The following is a 17,239-nucleotide window of genomic DNA, read 5'->3' as shown; positions in this document are numbered from 1 at the left end:
TCGGCTTTTTTGGTGATCCAATAATTGGTATCGGTATCGGCGTTGGAAAATCATAATCGGTCAACCTCTAATTCTAATGCCTTACATCTATGACTTGAGTGATGGTTCAAATCAAAGATGAATTTTCAGTTATTAGAGCCATTCATTTTGAAATACCGGAAGATCAGGTGATTTACCATTGATGTGGGTAATGGTGCTAGGTTTCCAGTTATTGTCCTTGGGGCTTTTTGAGGGTTGCTAAATTAATTCAAATTAGCCGAACTTGTGAATTTGTTACCATATCATTTCCTCTCACAACTCATCACTTTGTCGGCCTGCATTGTGAAGTGTGTGTGTGTAAGAATGTGTGTTAGAGACAAACAGCCTGGACTGGCTCCTAGTCTGGGGAGAGTGATGCGTGTCCACACACCTGCGGTCCTGCTCTGCTGATGCAAACGCATGCTAATGTCCAAGGCCCCTGGTCCTGGTGGAGCACAAGGGCAGAGAAGCAAAGGCACTGTGCTCTGTTCCCAAGTCTGACTCACCCTGCCTAGGGTAGCTCTGAGTGGGTTGGTGAGTGGAGAAGGGACAGGGACCAATGTGTTAGTCATAGGGCTAGGGGACTAAAGGGACAAGACTTAACTGGAGGAAATGCTGTTTTGGGCTATTTTCAAGAGGGCTGCCAGTGTGTTTATGCGCATGAAAACACAAATGTATACATTACACACACAAATGTATACATTACACACACAAATGCACACACACACACACACACACACACACACACACACACACACACACACACACACACACTTCCAGCAAATCTAATGAGAGTAGGAGGACACTTCTCCTGAGACTGGAGTGCCCTTCAGAATCGTTCCAGGCAGTGACTAAACAGACAGAACAGAGCTGAGTGCAATGAAAATAGCCATTAGGGCCTTCAACACTCTCCAGCACAAATCCCCTGGACTCAACACAAACACACGCACGCACACAAACACACACACACTAAAAAGTATTAAGTAATCTGTTACTCTGTCCAACTGCTTTCAGGTAGTTCCTCTGCAGGCCTATAGGAGATCCGATCCAGCAATTTAAAAAACGATCTCAATCCGTCTTGAAAGGATGAAAACCAAATCAAAACTATGTAGAAATGATAATGGACCTACATTGACAGTCTCCTCACTCTGTCCAGCTTGATAACAGTCATCTATAGTCTCTTCACTCTGTCCAGCTTGATAACAGTCATCTATAGTCTCCTCACTCTGTCCAGCTTGATAATAGTCATCTATAGTCTCCTCACTCTGTCCAGCTTGATAACAGTCATCTATAGTCTCTTCACTCTGTCCAGCTTGATAATAGTCATCTATAGTCTCCTCACTCTGTCCAGCTTGATAACAGTCATCTATAGTCTCTTCACTCTGTCCAGCTTGATAACAGTCATCTATAGTCTCCTCACTCTGTCCAGCTTGATAACAGTCATCTATAGTCTCTTCACTCTGTCCAGCTTGATAACAGTCATCTATAGTCTCCTCACTCTGTCCAGCTTGATAATAGTCATCTATAGTCTCCTCACTCTGTCCAGCTTGATAATAGTCATCTACAGTCTCCTCACTCTGTCCAGCTTGATAACAGTCATCTATAGTCTCCTCACTCTGTCCAGCTTGATAATAGTCATCTATAGTCTCCTCACTCTGTCCAGCTTGATAACAGTCATCTACAGTCTCCTCACTCTGTCCAGCTTGATAACAGTCATCTATAGTCTCCTCACTCTGTCCAGCTTGATAACAGTCATCTATAGTCTCCTCACTCTGTCCAGCTTGATAACGAGACATGGAATATCAAAAATTCCAAAAGCGAAGGAAATATAGGACATTTTAATTGCGCCCCCCGGTTGTCAGTGAAGAACAAATTAAGCCTGTGGAGAGAACAAGTTTGACATCCCTGGTTTAAACTAATAGTGGACAGTGTTACCGTGTTAGGAAGAAGACTGGTGAAAAGGACAGGACTGATAGTCACTGGGAGGCTGGAGGCCAGACTGAACAAGAGGTTCACCCCTGAGATAGGAGCAGAGCTAATCTATGTACATGAGGATATGCCATCGACCAAACATTTATCATCGCAGGTGATTTATAGATCGGTTATTGTGGGTATAGGGTTTTGGCCAGCACAGTCAACCCCGAGGCCAGGCTATCTCCTGACCCGGAGAGCAAGGTAACAGCGAGACAAGCCCAGAGAGAGCGAGCCCAGAGCACATCCATCATCAGGAAGCACTGATCCAGACCGCCAGACAGTGAGCACGCCCAGGGGAGTCCAGACGAGCCCAGAATGACTGAACCTCCCGAGGGGAAGCCCAACGAGCCCAGAATGACTGATGCGACCCAGGGAAGGGTAATCAAGTGTAGAATGACTGATTTCTCCCACTGTGTGCAGAACGACTGAAAAACAAAGGGGTCCACCCAGTGGAGATTAAACAAGCGACGGATGCCACCAAAGGGAAGGTAGTCAAGTGCAAAATGCATAGGTCCCTGTTGGGAGAAGTTAGGAAAGTGTGTTGCGATGGTGGTAAGAGGGGGTGGTAAATGAGGGCACAGTCGTTTTCCTCAGGGCGATGTGAGGAGTGATGAGAGACTGCCTGCTGAAAGGGAGATGGAACTAAGATAGATGCTGCCCAGGGTGGGTTAAACGAGCAAAGAGCAAGTGATGACTTTATTCTAGGAAATTAACTAGTGAGCGAACGGAGGGAAATACATTGTATGAACCACCTCTCCCTCTGCCTCTCAAGCACTTTCTCTGTATTTCTGCTGACTGTGGGCCAGTAGTCTACAGGTACACACTCAGTCAGTCAGTCACACATGAAGAGAGACAGACTGACACACAGATTGATCTGACCGTGTGAATGTGATATTAGGAGAGAGAATCCACACCATCGCTCATAGAAAGACAGAAAAGGGATCTAGAGCAAGAGACGAAGTGAGACAGAGACAGTGAGAGGTGGGGAGAGAAGACAAGGGATTTGTCTTGAGAGAAACTATGTGATACATTAAATCCAAGGCTAACAAATGCGTTTTAAAGCGTGATTCCAGCTGTTTAATCATGAGAATTGGGTCCACTGTGTGTGTACACACACACACACACACACACACACACACACACACACACACACACACAGGTTTGTGATTGTGGCTGGCAGCTCTAATCCTCAGAGGGATTAAAGCAGGACCTGAGCAGCTGGTCCATCTCTCATCGCACTCTGCCCTCTCGCTGCTCTGTGTGTGTCTGTAACCAACTTCTCCATCTGTCTAGAGCTGTCACTCGCAACCTCACAATATATCCTTCATTGAAATAACAACACCACAGAAAAGACGTCTCAAACTGACAGCGGAGAGACAAGACTACACAAGCATGCGCACGCTCACACACACACACACACACACACACACACACACACACACACACACAAACGGAGCCTGATTACTTGACGTGCCACTGAAGCAGTGTATCAGTCCCGCACCCAGCCAGAGATATGCAGACTCACTATGGAGGTGACAACCACACCCGTCAACACTCTCCCAAACAGATAACAGGAGGGATCTGTTGACAACAACAAGAGTCACAAATACACAAGTCCCAAATTAGAACAAAAGTATCCCAACTATGGCATAGACGTGGAGAGACTTGGTGAACCGCTAATCTAATAATAATAATAAATAACCAACAGGCCAACAAAAGTATTCATTCACCAAGATGAAAGACATTCAAAAACATAAAACTCCATGAATAAAACAAGTATTTTCTGAAGAAGACAAACAACTAAAAAGTGTTGGAAAATGATCTGAACCAACAAGTTGAACAAACCAATCCACACTGCTCATTAAGTCCATCACAACAACGAACTAAACACTGAATAAAAACACAAAACAAATGAACGAACGGCATGAATGAAAGAGCGGAGGAGAGAAGTCTTCCTCTCTCTGGCTCTCCCTCTCTCTTTCTTTCTGTGACTGACCTTGCAGAGTTTGTGGTAGCGTGGGGATGAGATGGCCATTCTCTGGAGCCTGTGTAGGAAGACCACCACTTTCTGGAGGGAGGTACGGACCATGGCCATCATTTTACGCGTGCCACAGGTCTGCAGCCTGCTCCGAGTCCGCATGGCACGCTAGCACTGCCCAACCCTGCTCATATCCTCTCCTCCTCCTTCTCCCAGAGACACACCACAGCAGGAGTGACGTGAACACACACACTTACACACACTGTCTGACACACATGCTGCGATCGGCATGCCCCCGCACCTGCAGATATACTGGCACACACACAGTGCACGGTCAGTCACATGCTCTCTCACAGCAAACACTCTCTCTCTCACACATATACACACACAGTTACACACACTTTGTCACACACATGCACACACTTCCTCCTCACACACAAGCTCATGCATATAAGCGATGCTGAAACACTCACTGACTCTCATTCACACACACTTAAACCATGGTACACAAAACCACTCCAAAAATACATGTCACTCTGGGGTCCACTTCAGGAGCCAGGGGTCAAAGAGGACAAAAAGGAGAAAAATCAGCCGATAAGCAAACAAAGAGAAGAAGAATGAGAGTGGGAGGCAGAAGTTTTGCTGGAGGAGAGGTGAGCTGCTCTCCGATCGCGGCTCACAGCGGACAGCCAGAGATAAAGACTGTAGCGCTCCACGGAAAACCTTCAGAGCGGACGACAGTGAGAGACAGAGAGAGAGAGAGACAGAGCGATCAGTAGACCTGGGATAACAGACGACAGAAGCTCCTTCAGCCATAGAGAGCCAATGACCAGCCAGAGGGAACCAATGACTGGGAGAGAGGGAACGAGAGAGAGAAAGAGGGAGGGAGGGAGGGAGAGAGAGAGAGAGAGAGAGAGAGAGAGAGAGAGAGAGAGAGAAAGACACCAATGGAGAGAGCGAGCACAAGTGAGATGTACAGCGTGCAGCCCGCACACAGCAGGAGCAGCAGTGTGTGTGTGTGTGTGTGTGTGTGTCCCAGATGTAACAATATGCACAGATACAGAGGGATGAGAAAGCAGTCTGATATGAGAACAGGGAGCTGAGAGAGAGAAAGGAAGGGAGGGAAGGGAAGACAGGGAATAGAAGAGAGGGGAGGTAAGAGAGGGGAGGTAAGAGAGGGAAGGTAAGAGAGGGGAGGTAAAAGAGGGGAGGTAAGAGAGGGGAGGTAAGAGAGGGGAGGTAAGAGAGGAGGTAAGAGAGGGGAGGTAAGAGGGGGAGGTAAGAGAGGGGAGGTAAGAGAGGGGAGGTAAGAGAGGGGAGGTAAGAGAGGGGAGGAAAGAGAGGGGAGGAAAGAGAGGGGAGGTAAGAGAGGGGAGGTAAGAGAGGAGAGGTAAGAGAGGGAAGGTAAGAGAGGGGAGGAAAGAGAGGGGAGGTAAGAGAGGAGAGGTAAGAGAGGGAGGTAAGAGAGGGAAGGTAAGAGAGGGGAGGTAAGAGAGGGGAGGTAAGAGGGGGAGGTAAGAGAGGGGAGGTAAGAGAGGGGAGGTAAGAGAGGGGAGGTAAGAGAGGGGAGGTAAGAGAGGGGAGGAAAGAGAGGGGAGGTAAGAGAGGGGAGGTAAGAGAGGAGAGGTAAGAGAGGGGAGGAAAGAGAGGGGAGGTAAGAGAGGGGAGGTAAGAGAGGGGAGGTAAGAGAGGGAAGGTAAGAGAGGGAAGGTAAGAGAGGGGAGGTAAAAGAGGGGAGGTAAGAGAGGGGAGGTAAGAGAGGGGAGGTAAGAGAGGGGAGGTAAGAGGGGGAGGTAAGAGAGGGGAGGTAAGAGAGGGGAGGTAAGAGAGGGGAGGTAAGAGAGGGAAGGTAAGAGAGGGGAGGTAAGAGAGGGGAGGTAAGAGAGGGGAGGTAAGAGAGGGAAGGTAAGAGAGGGGAGGGAAGAGAGGGGAGGGAAGAGAGGGGATATAAGAGGGAAGGGAAGAGAGGGAAGAGAGAAGGGAAGAGAGAAAAGCAGATAAAGGGGAAAGTACATTTTGTGAGCGCATTAAAGAGAAGAAAATTAAAAGAAAGTGAAGATTAGTATATGAAAGAGAAACAGAGACATGGAAACAGAGGAAGTGCTGATTCAGTAGTAGCATCTGTAATTTGCTCTGTTAATAGATTCCGAAACATGACTTTCTCCTGCACTCAGGATCTGATCCCATTTTTTCCCTAAAGACTCCCCCAGCGCGACAGACAAAGCACTCCTTCTCACACCACATCATCTCAGTTTCCCAAGATTTATAAATACAGAACACACACACACACACACACACACACAGTAAACTCTAAATAAGAGTGTGTGTTCAGCTTTGAGCTAAGGGACATATTAATGCCCATATGGCCCCTGTCTTGCCTGTCACTTCATATCCAGGGAAAAGACTCAGTAGCAGGATGGGAAAGGGAGGCTTAGCATTGAACACACACACACACAGACACACACACTCTCGACCCCCATACACACACACATGCGTGCGCACACACACACAGGCACACACATATACGCTTAGATAACCATGTGAGAAAGCGAGAGTGATTATCGAGTGCTCTGTGAAGCCAGATCTAAATTTGGTGAGCCATACATGTGTTCACTCATTCCACACAGTATTGATTATTCGAAGGGAATTACAGGAATACCGCTAGCTAACCCAGTTAGTGACATCACTGGGTTTCCAGTCCGTTAGTGTCGGCATGTATATGAACCCCATCGGGAACTAGCATCGTGTTCACATTAAGTTACAGCATTGTTTGGCCAGCGATTCCAACATGCTGTAGAATGAAAGTTCATGTTTGAGAAGGGCCAGAATCGGTATGGTGTTTGCTGTACAGCTTTGACTATATAGACTGGAATGCACTGGTTTTAGCTTTTTAACATGCACACACACGTGCACAATAAGCCAATGTAGCATTTTTTTGTACACATAGGTACATATCAAGGTGAAAACATCGGAGAAAGATAAAAGCTCCCTTACAACAGTGTGCCCTTTGCCCTCTCTGTGTGAGAGCATTACTGCTACATCTCTGACTCTTTGGAGTGTGTGTGTGTGTGTGTGTTGCCCTCTGCCCTCATTCTGTGTGTTGTGCGTGTCTCTGTGCTCCTGTGTGACAGTGAATAATAGGAAACAGGCTGCATGGTGGCTTCACATGGAGTCACTGCAGCTGAATATGACACCAGACCAGCTGAGGGGAAACAGGCTAGCACGGTGCAACACAATATGGCACCAGACCAGCTGAGGGGAAACAGGCTAGCACGGTGCAACACAATATGGCACCAGACCAGCTGAGGGGAAACAGGCTAGCACGGTGCAACACAATATGGCACCAGACCAGCTGAGGGGAAACAGGCTAGCACGGTGCAACACAATATGGCACCAGACCAGCTGAGGGGAAACAGGCTAGCACGGTGCAACACAATAGGGCACCAGACCAGCTGAGGGGAAACAGGCTAGCACGGTGCAACACAATATTGCACCAGACCAGCTGAGGGGAAACAGGCTAGCAGGGTGCAACACAATATGGCACCAGACCAGCTGAGGGGAAACAGGCTAGCACGGTGCAACACAATATGGCACCAGACCAGCTGAGGGGAAACAGGCTAGCACGGTGCAACACAATATGGCACCACACCAGCTGAGGGGAAACAGGCTAGCACAGTGCAACACAAAATGGCACCAGACCAGCTGAGGGGAAACAGGCTAGCACGGTGCAACACAATATGGCACCAGACCAGCTGAGAGGAAACAGGCTAGCACGGTGAGAGGAAACAGGCTAGCACGGTGCAACACAATATGGCACCAGACCAGCTGAGGGGAAACAGGCTAGCACGGTGCAACACAATATGGCACCAGACCAGCTGAAGGGAAACAGGCTAGCACGGTGCAACACAATATGGCACCAGACCAGCTGAGGGGAAACAGGCTAGCACGGTGCAACACAATATGACACCACACCAGCTGAGGGGAAACAGGCTAGCACGGTGCAACACAATATGGCACCACACCAGCTGAGGGTAAACAGGCTAGCACGGTGCAACACAATATGGCACCAGACCAGCTGAGGGGAAACAGGCTAGCACGGTGCAACACAATATGGCACCAGACCAGCTGAGGGGAAACAGGCTAGCACGGTGCAACACAATATGGCACCAGACCAGCTGAGGGGAAACAGGCTAGCACGGTGCAACACAATATGGCACCAGACCAGCTGAGGGGAAACAGGCTAGCACGGTGCAACACAATATGGCACCAGACCAGCTGAGGGGAAACAGGCTAGCACGGTGCAACACAATATGACACCACACCAGCTGAGGGGAAACAGGCTAGCACGGTGCAACACAATATGGCACCACACCAGCTGAGGGCAAACAGGCTAGCACGGTGCAACACAGCTGAGGGGAAACAGGCTAGCACGGTGCAACACAATATGGCACCAGACCAGCTGAGGGGAAACAGGCTAGCACGGTGCAACACAATATGGCACCAGACCAGCTGAGGGGAAACAGGCTAGCACGGTGCAACACAATATGGCACCAGACCAGCTGAGGGGAAACAGGCTAGCACGGTGCAACACAATATGACACCACACCAGCTGAGGGGAAACAGGCTAGCACGGTGCAACACAATATGGCACCACACCAGCTGAGGGGAAACAGGCTAGCACGGTGCAACACAATATGGCACCAGACCAGCTGAGGGGAAACAGGCTAGCACGGTGCAACACAATATGGCACCAGACCAGCTGAGGGGAAACAGGCTAGCACGGTGCAACACAATATGGCACCACACCAGCTGAGGGGAAACAGGCTAGCACGGTGCAACACAATATGGCACCAGACCAGCTGAGGGGAAACAGGCTAGCACGGTGCAACACAATATGGCACCAGACCAGCTGAGGGGAAACAGGCTAGCACAGTGCAACACAATATGGCACCAGACCAGCTGAGGGGAAACAGGCTAGCACGGTGCAACACAATATGGCACCAGACCAGCTGAGGGGTAACAGGCTAGCACGGTGCAACACAATATGGCACCAGACCAGCTGAGGGGAAACAGGCTAGCATGGTGCAACACAATATGACACCACACATGACAACCATCATCTCGTATCACCTCAAAAAATGTAAACCTTATCACATATTTGTTTTTATATATACAGTAGTAGATTGTGTATTTCAACCTCTAGGATTAAATAAAACATTTGTTCTCCAGTTGTAAGAACTAACCTAATGTGCTTTATCTTTCTATAGCACCTCTCTAAGACCAAACCTCTGAGGAACATTGGCTTTTTCTTCTCCTAAGAAATCATGTGGCTTGTGGTTATATGGAGCATCTCAAGAAGAAACTCCGGTAAGGTGACAGACTTGACATTGACTGGTGACACAAGAGTCACTCTGAATGAAGCAAGGCTCCAGGCTCCTTTCCCCCGTATCTCAATCTGACCATTCTCTGTCCTGTTATCTCCTCCTCTCTCTAATCCCCCTCTCTTTCCTCCTTCCCCATTCATTTGCTTTCATTCATACAGTTTCCATTTGGCTCTGACTGCAGTCCATCAATCTTACCCAAGTTGAGAGACAGAGGGAGAGAGAGAAATAAGAGGGAAATAAGAGGGAAATAAGGGTTAAGGAGGAGTAGAGGAGAGAGGACAAGAAGGGGTAGAGAGGGTGGAATAAAAAAATAAAGGTATTTCCAGAAATCTCCATTTGAAATCACAAGATGGGCTTCCTGTAGGTGGAAACAGAGCTGGAGAAAAGAGACCATATGAGGTCATGTATGAGGCGATGTATGAGGCAATGTATGAGACCATGTATAAGGCCATATGAGGCCATGTATGAGGCCATGTATGAGGCCATGTATGAGACCATGTGAGGACATGTGAGGCTGTGTATGAGGCTGTGTATGAGACCGTATGAGACCATGTATAAGGCCATATGAGGTCATGTATGAGGCCATATATGAGGCCATGTATGAGGCCATGTTTGAGACCATGTATGAGACCATTTGAGGACATGTGAGGCCGTGTATGAGCCCGTGTATGAGACCGTGTATAAGGCTGTGTATGAGACCGATTAAGAGGCCATGTAGGAGACCGTGTAAAAGGCCGTGTGAGATGCCTTGTAAGAGGCCGTGTATGAGGCCGTGTATGAGCAGGCTGTTTTTAGAGCATCAATGCTCCCTCAAGTGAGACTAACCTAGAAAAACAGAATGAAAAGGCACAACTCAATGGGAGATGAAGAAAATCATAGATGACTGTAGGAGTCTATAGTATTTCATCTGTGATCATCAGAACAGTATCTGTGATTCACAGGAACCGTGCGCGTGTGCGTGCGAGTTCAGCCCGGTTTCACAATGCAGGTAAAAAGGGACAGACACTACGGCCTTATCTGGACAACTACAGGAAGAACATCTCCCTCCCTCCCATCCTCTTTCATGCGCCCTCTCAACATATCCCCCTTAGACACAGGAATCAATGTGGCGTTCAGACGGTCTCTTTTTACACAGACAGGGGCATTGTGATAGAGAGATAAGGGGTGAAAGAGGGAGACCACGCGTGTGAACAAATAAAACCAGAACCAGATTGACATGACTGTGTGGTATGAAAAGAGCTCATCTCTGTCAAAGAGCTGTCACACAACCAAACACAAGTCAAGGAGGATTTTGAATAGACCATTTATAAATCAAAAGGGAGGACAACATGTGTCATCGTAAGAGGCGGGAAAATGACAAGCAATAGGCGAGAAGACACATACCACATCACTGAACAGCGCATGACAGAAAAATCAATGAGTGACCACACACACACAGCTCACATGAATGCACGCACACTATCTTAATGAGGGATGACAGGGGGATAAGAGGACAGCACCTGTCCCCGTCTCCCACACACCTCCTTTGACCTCCTTATTTCAACCTCTCTCTGTATTCAGCCCCTCAGCCAAGCCATTTATCTCCATATATCACTCAATATACTGTTCATATACCGAGCGTCAATCTCAGTTCTCTTCTTTTCCCGTCGGCTAAAAACTCACACACACACACACACACACACACACACACACACACACACACACACAATCAGCAGATCAAATGGGCATGGCCTACCTCCAGTTGCCCCCTCAGCTCCTTGACGTGGGCAGAGTCCTGTGATAGCTCCTCCCTCTGGGAGGCGTCGGCCAGGACGTTGACGGTAGTTTCGGCCTCCTGAAGCCACTTGAGGAAGGCCTCCAGCTCCCTGAGGGAAGTCTGTAGCGCAGTCAGGTCACTGTCCAGCTGGGCCTGGCGGTCACTAGCCCTGTCATTCAATCAACACACTAATTAGTTGATCAATGTAATGTCCAATGATCAAGCATTGGTTTGGTTGGAGGTCATTGTTTAATTAGCTATCTGGGTATAATTCAAATATCTCATAACATTATCAAAGTGATATTTGTGTGTGTGTGTGTGTGTGTGTGTGTGTGTGTGTGTGTGTGTGTGTGTGTGTGTGTCCAACTTTGCCATCCTTTGGGTTTCTAAAGTCCTCACAACTATAGTAAAACAAGTGGGGACATTTTGCCGGTCCCCAAAAGGAAAACTGCTATTTTAGGTTTAGGGGTTAGGTTTCGGGTTAGGGTTAAGATTAGGAGTTAGGTTTAGGTTTTGGGTTAGGGGTTTGGGAAAATAGGATTTTGAATGTAAATAAATGTTTTGGTCCCCCCTGTGTGTCTGTGTGTATGTGTGTCCACCTGTTGTTGATGCTGTTCCAGGCTCTGTTGTGTTTGTCTGTGACCTCTTTGATCCTCCTCGTGTCATCTGCAGAATACTCTCGCAGGAGCTGATTGGACAGCTCGTTAAAGGTTACCACGGTACCCTGACCTCTTCCCAGGTCTTGCAAGAACACCTGGAGAAGAAAACATAAACAAACAACAAATAACAACATACTCCTCACAGACTAAACAGCAAATGGCTTTCTAAATCTTTATTTAAACTTCTTTCATTTCCACGTCTAATGCCTTTTAATCTCACTGCAATTACCACAGTTCCCTCAGGATCTCACTTTGTTTACTAAAGGTATGCTAACCCATTTAATTAAATGAGAAATAATGATTACCTTGTCAGAGGTATCCTATCAGTACCTGTTCTAGGGCATTGGAACTACAGTAAAGTACCACAGTGAGTTAAACACAGATGCCCTCTAGTGTTTCAGGTTGGCGTTGCATTGGCCACCCGAAAAGAAAGTCTACATCTGACAATCCCCACATAAAACAGCTCATATACATACCATTATCTGCCGGCTTGGCATGTTTGAACAGCTCTCATTAACACTATCAATAACAGTCGTGACATACCAACAGTAAGCCCTGTCATATGCATATACTCATCATAATCAGTATGTCACACCAGCGATATTAAAACGCATGATGAAAGGTACAAAATGTGTGTGTTCTCTATCGGGCTAGCATGCAAACACACATAAACATACTTTCCAAAAACAGTTTTGAGTCACAGATCTAGAATCAGATTACTACCCAATCCTAACCTTAACATAACATAATGAAAAATATCACACCTTTTATCAGTGGTTCGGGGCTACTCTCATCTGGCTAATGGGGCAGGGGGTCAGTAGTTCAAAGATGAAGGGTCAGTGGATCTCTCACCTTGTTGTCACTGAGCTGTTTGGTCAGGGGTTCCCTGGAGAGCTGCAGTAGGTTGTGCAGGCGCCCCTCGTTCTGACCAATCAGAGCCTTCACCTCCTGCCTCTGCTCCTCCCACTGGTCGCTGTGGCCAATCATACTGTCCAGCTGCTGGAGCCGTGCCTCTACGCCGTGCTGCGTGTTGTCCCATTGGCTATGCACCTTCTCTACTGCAGTGAGAGAGACGGAGGGAGAAAGATAAATAGTGGTGGTAATATTACCAGATAGAAAGTAATGCATATCCATAGCCTGCAAGCCACTGACGAAGACCTTTGGAACATCTACATTTTAAAAAGTCTAATAAATCCATGTAATACAGCCTACACCTTCACAATAAATCCATTATTTATTTTAGACAGGTCTAAACAAACATGATATGAAGAAAATGTAGTCTATTTCAGAAGAAAAGAATAGCGTACTCTGAGTTGTCGTTATGTTAGGTCCTGATCTGGCTATGCCATATGGCTGTGAGCTACACTAGTTCATTTAGCAGACAAGATTTGCTTAGAATTCCATTATTTTATAGCATGAAGAATACAACTGAACATAGCTGAATTTGACGATTTGAGGGAGTGTGCACGTGTCTCTTCTGTGTTGAGAGGTTAACAAAGAAACAGGTCCTCCTATATGCTTCATTTAGAGTAATTCATATAACTTTAATTGTGATACAAATGTTGGGCTATTTATTGAGATGTTTTATACATTCTAAGGGACAGTTGTGGGATGCGATAGAGCCCAAATGAATATAACCACTAGCATAAAAAACCTGTTTGAAGCAATGAGCCTGACATGACAGATGAGAACGTTTAGCTTAAAATGTTGATCAACTATTAGGCTCTTTCTTCACATTATAAACACAGCGATGAGCACACTGCAGTAGGCTATAATCATGGATATTCCATTAGCAGGAAAACACCATTATCAGTGACCGCAAATGTGATTATGCAGGTAATGCTTTTATTATAAAGGTGCATTTGTAGGTTGAAAATGTACTTCCCCAAACTTGAAACTCACGTGCTGTGTATGTATGTCAGTTAGGCTTTACACCCCTTGTAAAACAGATTAATGTGCTTCATTTGAAGAAGTTATTTGGCCCCTTTAGTTGTAATACAAAGCTTATCAAAAACATATAGGCCTATGGGCTAGGCTACATGTGGTGTGATACTGACCTTATTAAAACATATAGGCCTATGGGCTAGGCTACATGAGGTGTGATACTGACCTTATTAAAACATATAGGCCTATGGGCTAGGCTACATGAGGTGTGATACTGACCTTATTAAAACATATAGGCCTATGGGCTAGGCTACATGAGGTGTGATACTGACCTTATTAAAACATATAGGCCTATGGGCTAGGCTACATGAGGTGTGATACTGACCTTATTAAAACATATAGGCCTATGGGCTAGGCTACATGAGGTGTGATACTGACCTTATTAAAACATATAGGCCTATGGGCTAGGCTACATGTGGTGTGATACTGACCTTATTAAAACATATAGGCCTATGGGCTAGGCTACATGAGGTGTGATACTGACCTTATTAAAACATATAGGCCTATGGGCTAGGCTACATGTGGTGTGATACTGACCTTATTAAAACATATAGGCCTATGGGCTAGGCTACATGTGGTGTGATACTGACCTTATTAAAACATATAGGCCTATGGGCTAGGCTACATGTGGTGTGATACTGACCTTATTAAAACATATAGGCCTATGGGCTAGGCTACATGAGGTGTGATACTGACCTTATTAAAACATATAGGCCTATGGGCTAGGCTACATGTGGTGTGATACTGACCTTATTAAAACATATAGGCCTATGGGCTAGGCTACATGAGGTGTGATACTGACCTTATTAAAACATATAGGCCTGTGGGCTAGGCTACATGAGGTGTGATACTGACCTTATTAAAACATATAGGCCTATGGGCTAGGCTACATGAGGTGTGATACTGACCTTATTAAAACATATAGGCCTATGGGCTAGGCTACATGTGGTGTGATACTGACCTTATTAAAACATATAGGCCTATGGGCTAGGCTACATGTGGTGTGATACTGACCTTATTAAAACATATAGGCCTATGGGCTAGGCTACATGTGGTGTGATACTGACCTTATTAAAACATATAGGCCTATGGGCTAGGCTACATGAGGTGTGATACTGACCTTATTAAAACATATAGGCCTATGGGCTAGGCTACATGAGGTGTGATACTGACCTTATTAAAACATATAGGCCTATGGGCTAGGCTACATGAGGTGTGATACTGACCTTATTAAAACATATATGCCTATGGGCTAGGCTACATGAGGTGTGATACTGACCTTATTAAAACATATAGGCCTATGGGCTAGGCTACATGAGGTGTGATACTGACCTTATTAAAACATATAGGCCTATGGGCTAGGCTACATGAGGTGTGATACTGACCTTATTAAAACATATAGGCCTATGGGCTAGGCTACATGAGGTGTGATACTGACCTTATTAAAACATATAGGCCTATGGGCTAGGCTACATGAGGTGCGTGACTATGATTTGAAAAAGTCGCAATATATCATTCACAAGTGATAGGCTAATATTGTCACCAATGACACTTCTTGATTTAGTCTTGTCTTTACATATGCTTAATAATATATGCGTGACATTTGTTTTGATATAGAACGGACCATTATCATGCACCTGTCTCGAAACAGAGGCAGGGGAAAAAATACATGTCATCTATGCACTTAAATAGCGAATGGAGGACACTTTTACCGTGGTTCATTTTCTTGCCAGCCAGGTAGGCTATACTCCCGTTGTAAAGAGAAGCAATGTGCTTAATATTAGAAAGTTGAGAAATGAAATAAATACAATAGGCCTAGCCTATAGAAAGCTGATGGGATCCTCCTGTTTTTAAGAGGCCATCACTCTGTTTCCTCACGCAATTGCATAGCCTATAGAAATGTTGCGCAACATAAGCTCATGGGCTCTCATGAAGTGTTTGATTACATTTGCATTGATGTCAGAGTAATTAGAGGGACAATAGAGTGCTGAGTACCAGGAAGTTAGCATGTTTGGTAGGCTACTAATGACCATCAGCAGCATCAGAGCTTGGAGAAGCTAGTTACCGTGACTAAACGGTCACGTGGAATTTGACTGCCGTCATGACTCGTGACCGCCGGTGTGGCAGTAATACGGTCACCGCAACAGCCCTAGTTGTGGGTTGTTAGTTTGAATTCAAGGTTGGGTAGGTGAGGTGTACCTTCCTGCTTTCCCCTATGAGCATACGGTACATACGTTTCTCAGTGATGGAGGTGCGTACATCCAGGTTGGAGGTCTTGTTCTTTATGTTCTGGGCCAGAGTGAAGATGTCCTCCAGCTGGGGGTGACGCTGCTCCAGGTCACTTTTAGTCACCTGGACAGAATATTTCATTATAAAGTCCTTTTTACATGAACATATTACAGTAACCACAACCACAGGTGCAAATACTATTACAAACACGACTCCCAGATATAGAGGTTTACCTACATACACACTCACTCAATGTTCATGGCAAGTTACAGTATATGCCACAGGTAACCACACACTCGGTGACTAAAGTCATCACCCAGTACACTCCACCAGTCCCCATTAATTCACACACACACCTGTAGGCGTCCCATGGTGGTGCGTATCTCGTCTGTGTCCCCTACAGTAACGATGTTGGACTTGAGCATCTGTGTGATGAGCAGCAGCCAGTCAGCCAGCTCTGTGGCCGTCTCGTTCAGATCTGTGGGGGCCACCAGCTCTGGGCTGCGGGGGGTCTGGTGGTGCCGGTCCTCGCTCATCAGACTGGCCATCTGTACTGCCGATGGGACCACTGACACTGGGGATGGACACGGGGGGAGGAGAGAGGTAGAGAGAGGCCAATTTGATTCGATCCAATGTTTATTTTGTATTCAGTTTTGCCATTGCCAGAAGACAAATTCTGTTGTTAAAAACAGATAGGAATGTTAAAGTAGTAACTAGTAATTCATACTTCTGGTTAAGTTACCTGAGAGTTGTTGTTGTTGGGCGACATGGTGGGTCCATGGAGAAGAAACAGGATGTTGCAATGGAGACAACATAGGTGGGTGTTGAGAATCCTTCAACCTTCCGTCCAGAGCCTTCCAGTCTGCCGCCAGCTGCTCTACCTTGCTCTACACACAGGGGGCACAGGAGAGCACACACACATCTGTCTTCACCTGGAGTTACAGTCGATTGTGACTACAGTTTAACAAACATTTCGTTTTTCTCCTGTTGTTTCATGGGGTATTTTTTGTTCATTGTGTGTTGATGCAAATGTGTTATGCTTGTTGTTGGCCAAAGCAGACCTTCTCCAGGGGAAGCAGCTGTTGTCGTCTTTGTAGTTCTATGGAGCGGGCCAACAGTTCCTCAAGCTCTCTCTTACGCTCCCTCATAGCTGCTGCCAGAACCTACAACACAGAGAGAGACAGACGGACATAGAGACAGACAGACAGGAGTGGCTGAATGTCTCCATCTAAAGGAGACAGTTATGGTTCTATTTAAATAAAGAGACCTTGTTAACAAAGTACAATAAAACACTGGA

At 46.4% G+C, this 17,239-nt stretch overlaps 1 protein-coding gene across 7 annotated transcripts in view; it reads right to left on the bottom strand.

Moving 5' to 3' along the window:
* Positions 1-17,239, bottom strand: part of utrn (utrophin) — a 334,500-nt gene that overhangs the window by 196,852 nt on the left and 120,409 nt on the right. For 6 of the 7 annotated variants that reach the window (XM_042300851.1, XM_042300850.1, XM_042300854.1 and 3 more), the window contains 7 exons: positions 17,004-17,105; positions 16,685-16,829; positions 16,299-16,516; positions 15,948-16,065; positions 12,622-12,827; positions 11,710-11,864; positions 11,090-11,279 (listed from right to left, as the gene is read on the bottom strand). In XM_042300851.1, coding sequence (XP_042156785.1) covers positions 11,090-11,279; positions 11,710-11,864; positions 12,622-12,827; positions 15,948-16,065; positions 16,299-16,516; positions 16,685-16,829; positions 17,004-17,105 — 1,134 coding nt within the window. Of the gene's footprint in view, positions 1-3,988; positions 4,770-11,089; positions 11,280-11,709; positions 11,865-12,621; positions 12,828-15,947; positions 16,066-16,298; positions 16,517-16,684; positions 16,830-17,003; positions 17,106-17,239 lie in introns of those variants that run through there. The other variant, XM_042300856.1, reaches the window with a different exon arrangement.

The sequence above is a fragment of the Oncorhynchus tshawytscha genome, linkage group LG18, assembly GCF_018296145.1.
Source record: "Oncorhynchus tshawytscha isolate Ot180627B linkage group LG18, Otsh_v2.0, whole genome shotgun sequence".
Lineage (NCBI taxonomy): Eukaryota > Metazoa > Chordata > Actinopteri > Salmoniformes > Salmonidae > Oncorhynchus > Oncorhynchus tshawytscha.
The sequence above is the reverse complement of the archived record's forward strand: the minus strand, read 5'-3'. Positions and strand labels throughout refer to the sequence as shown.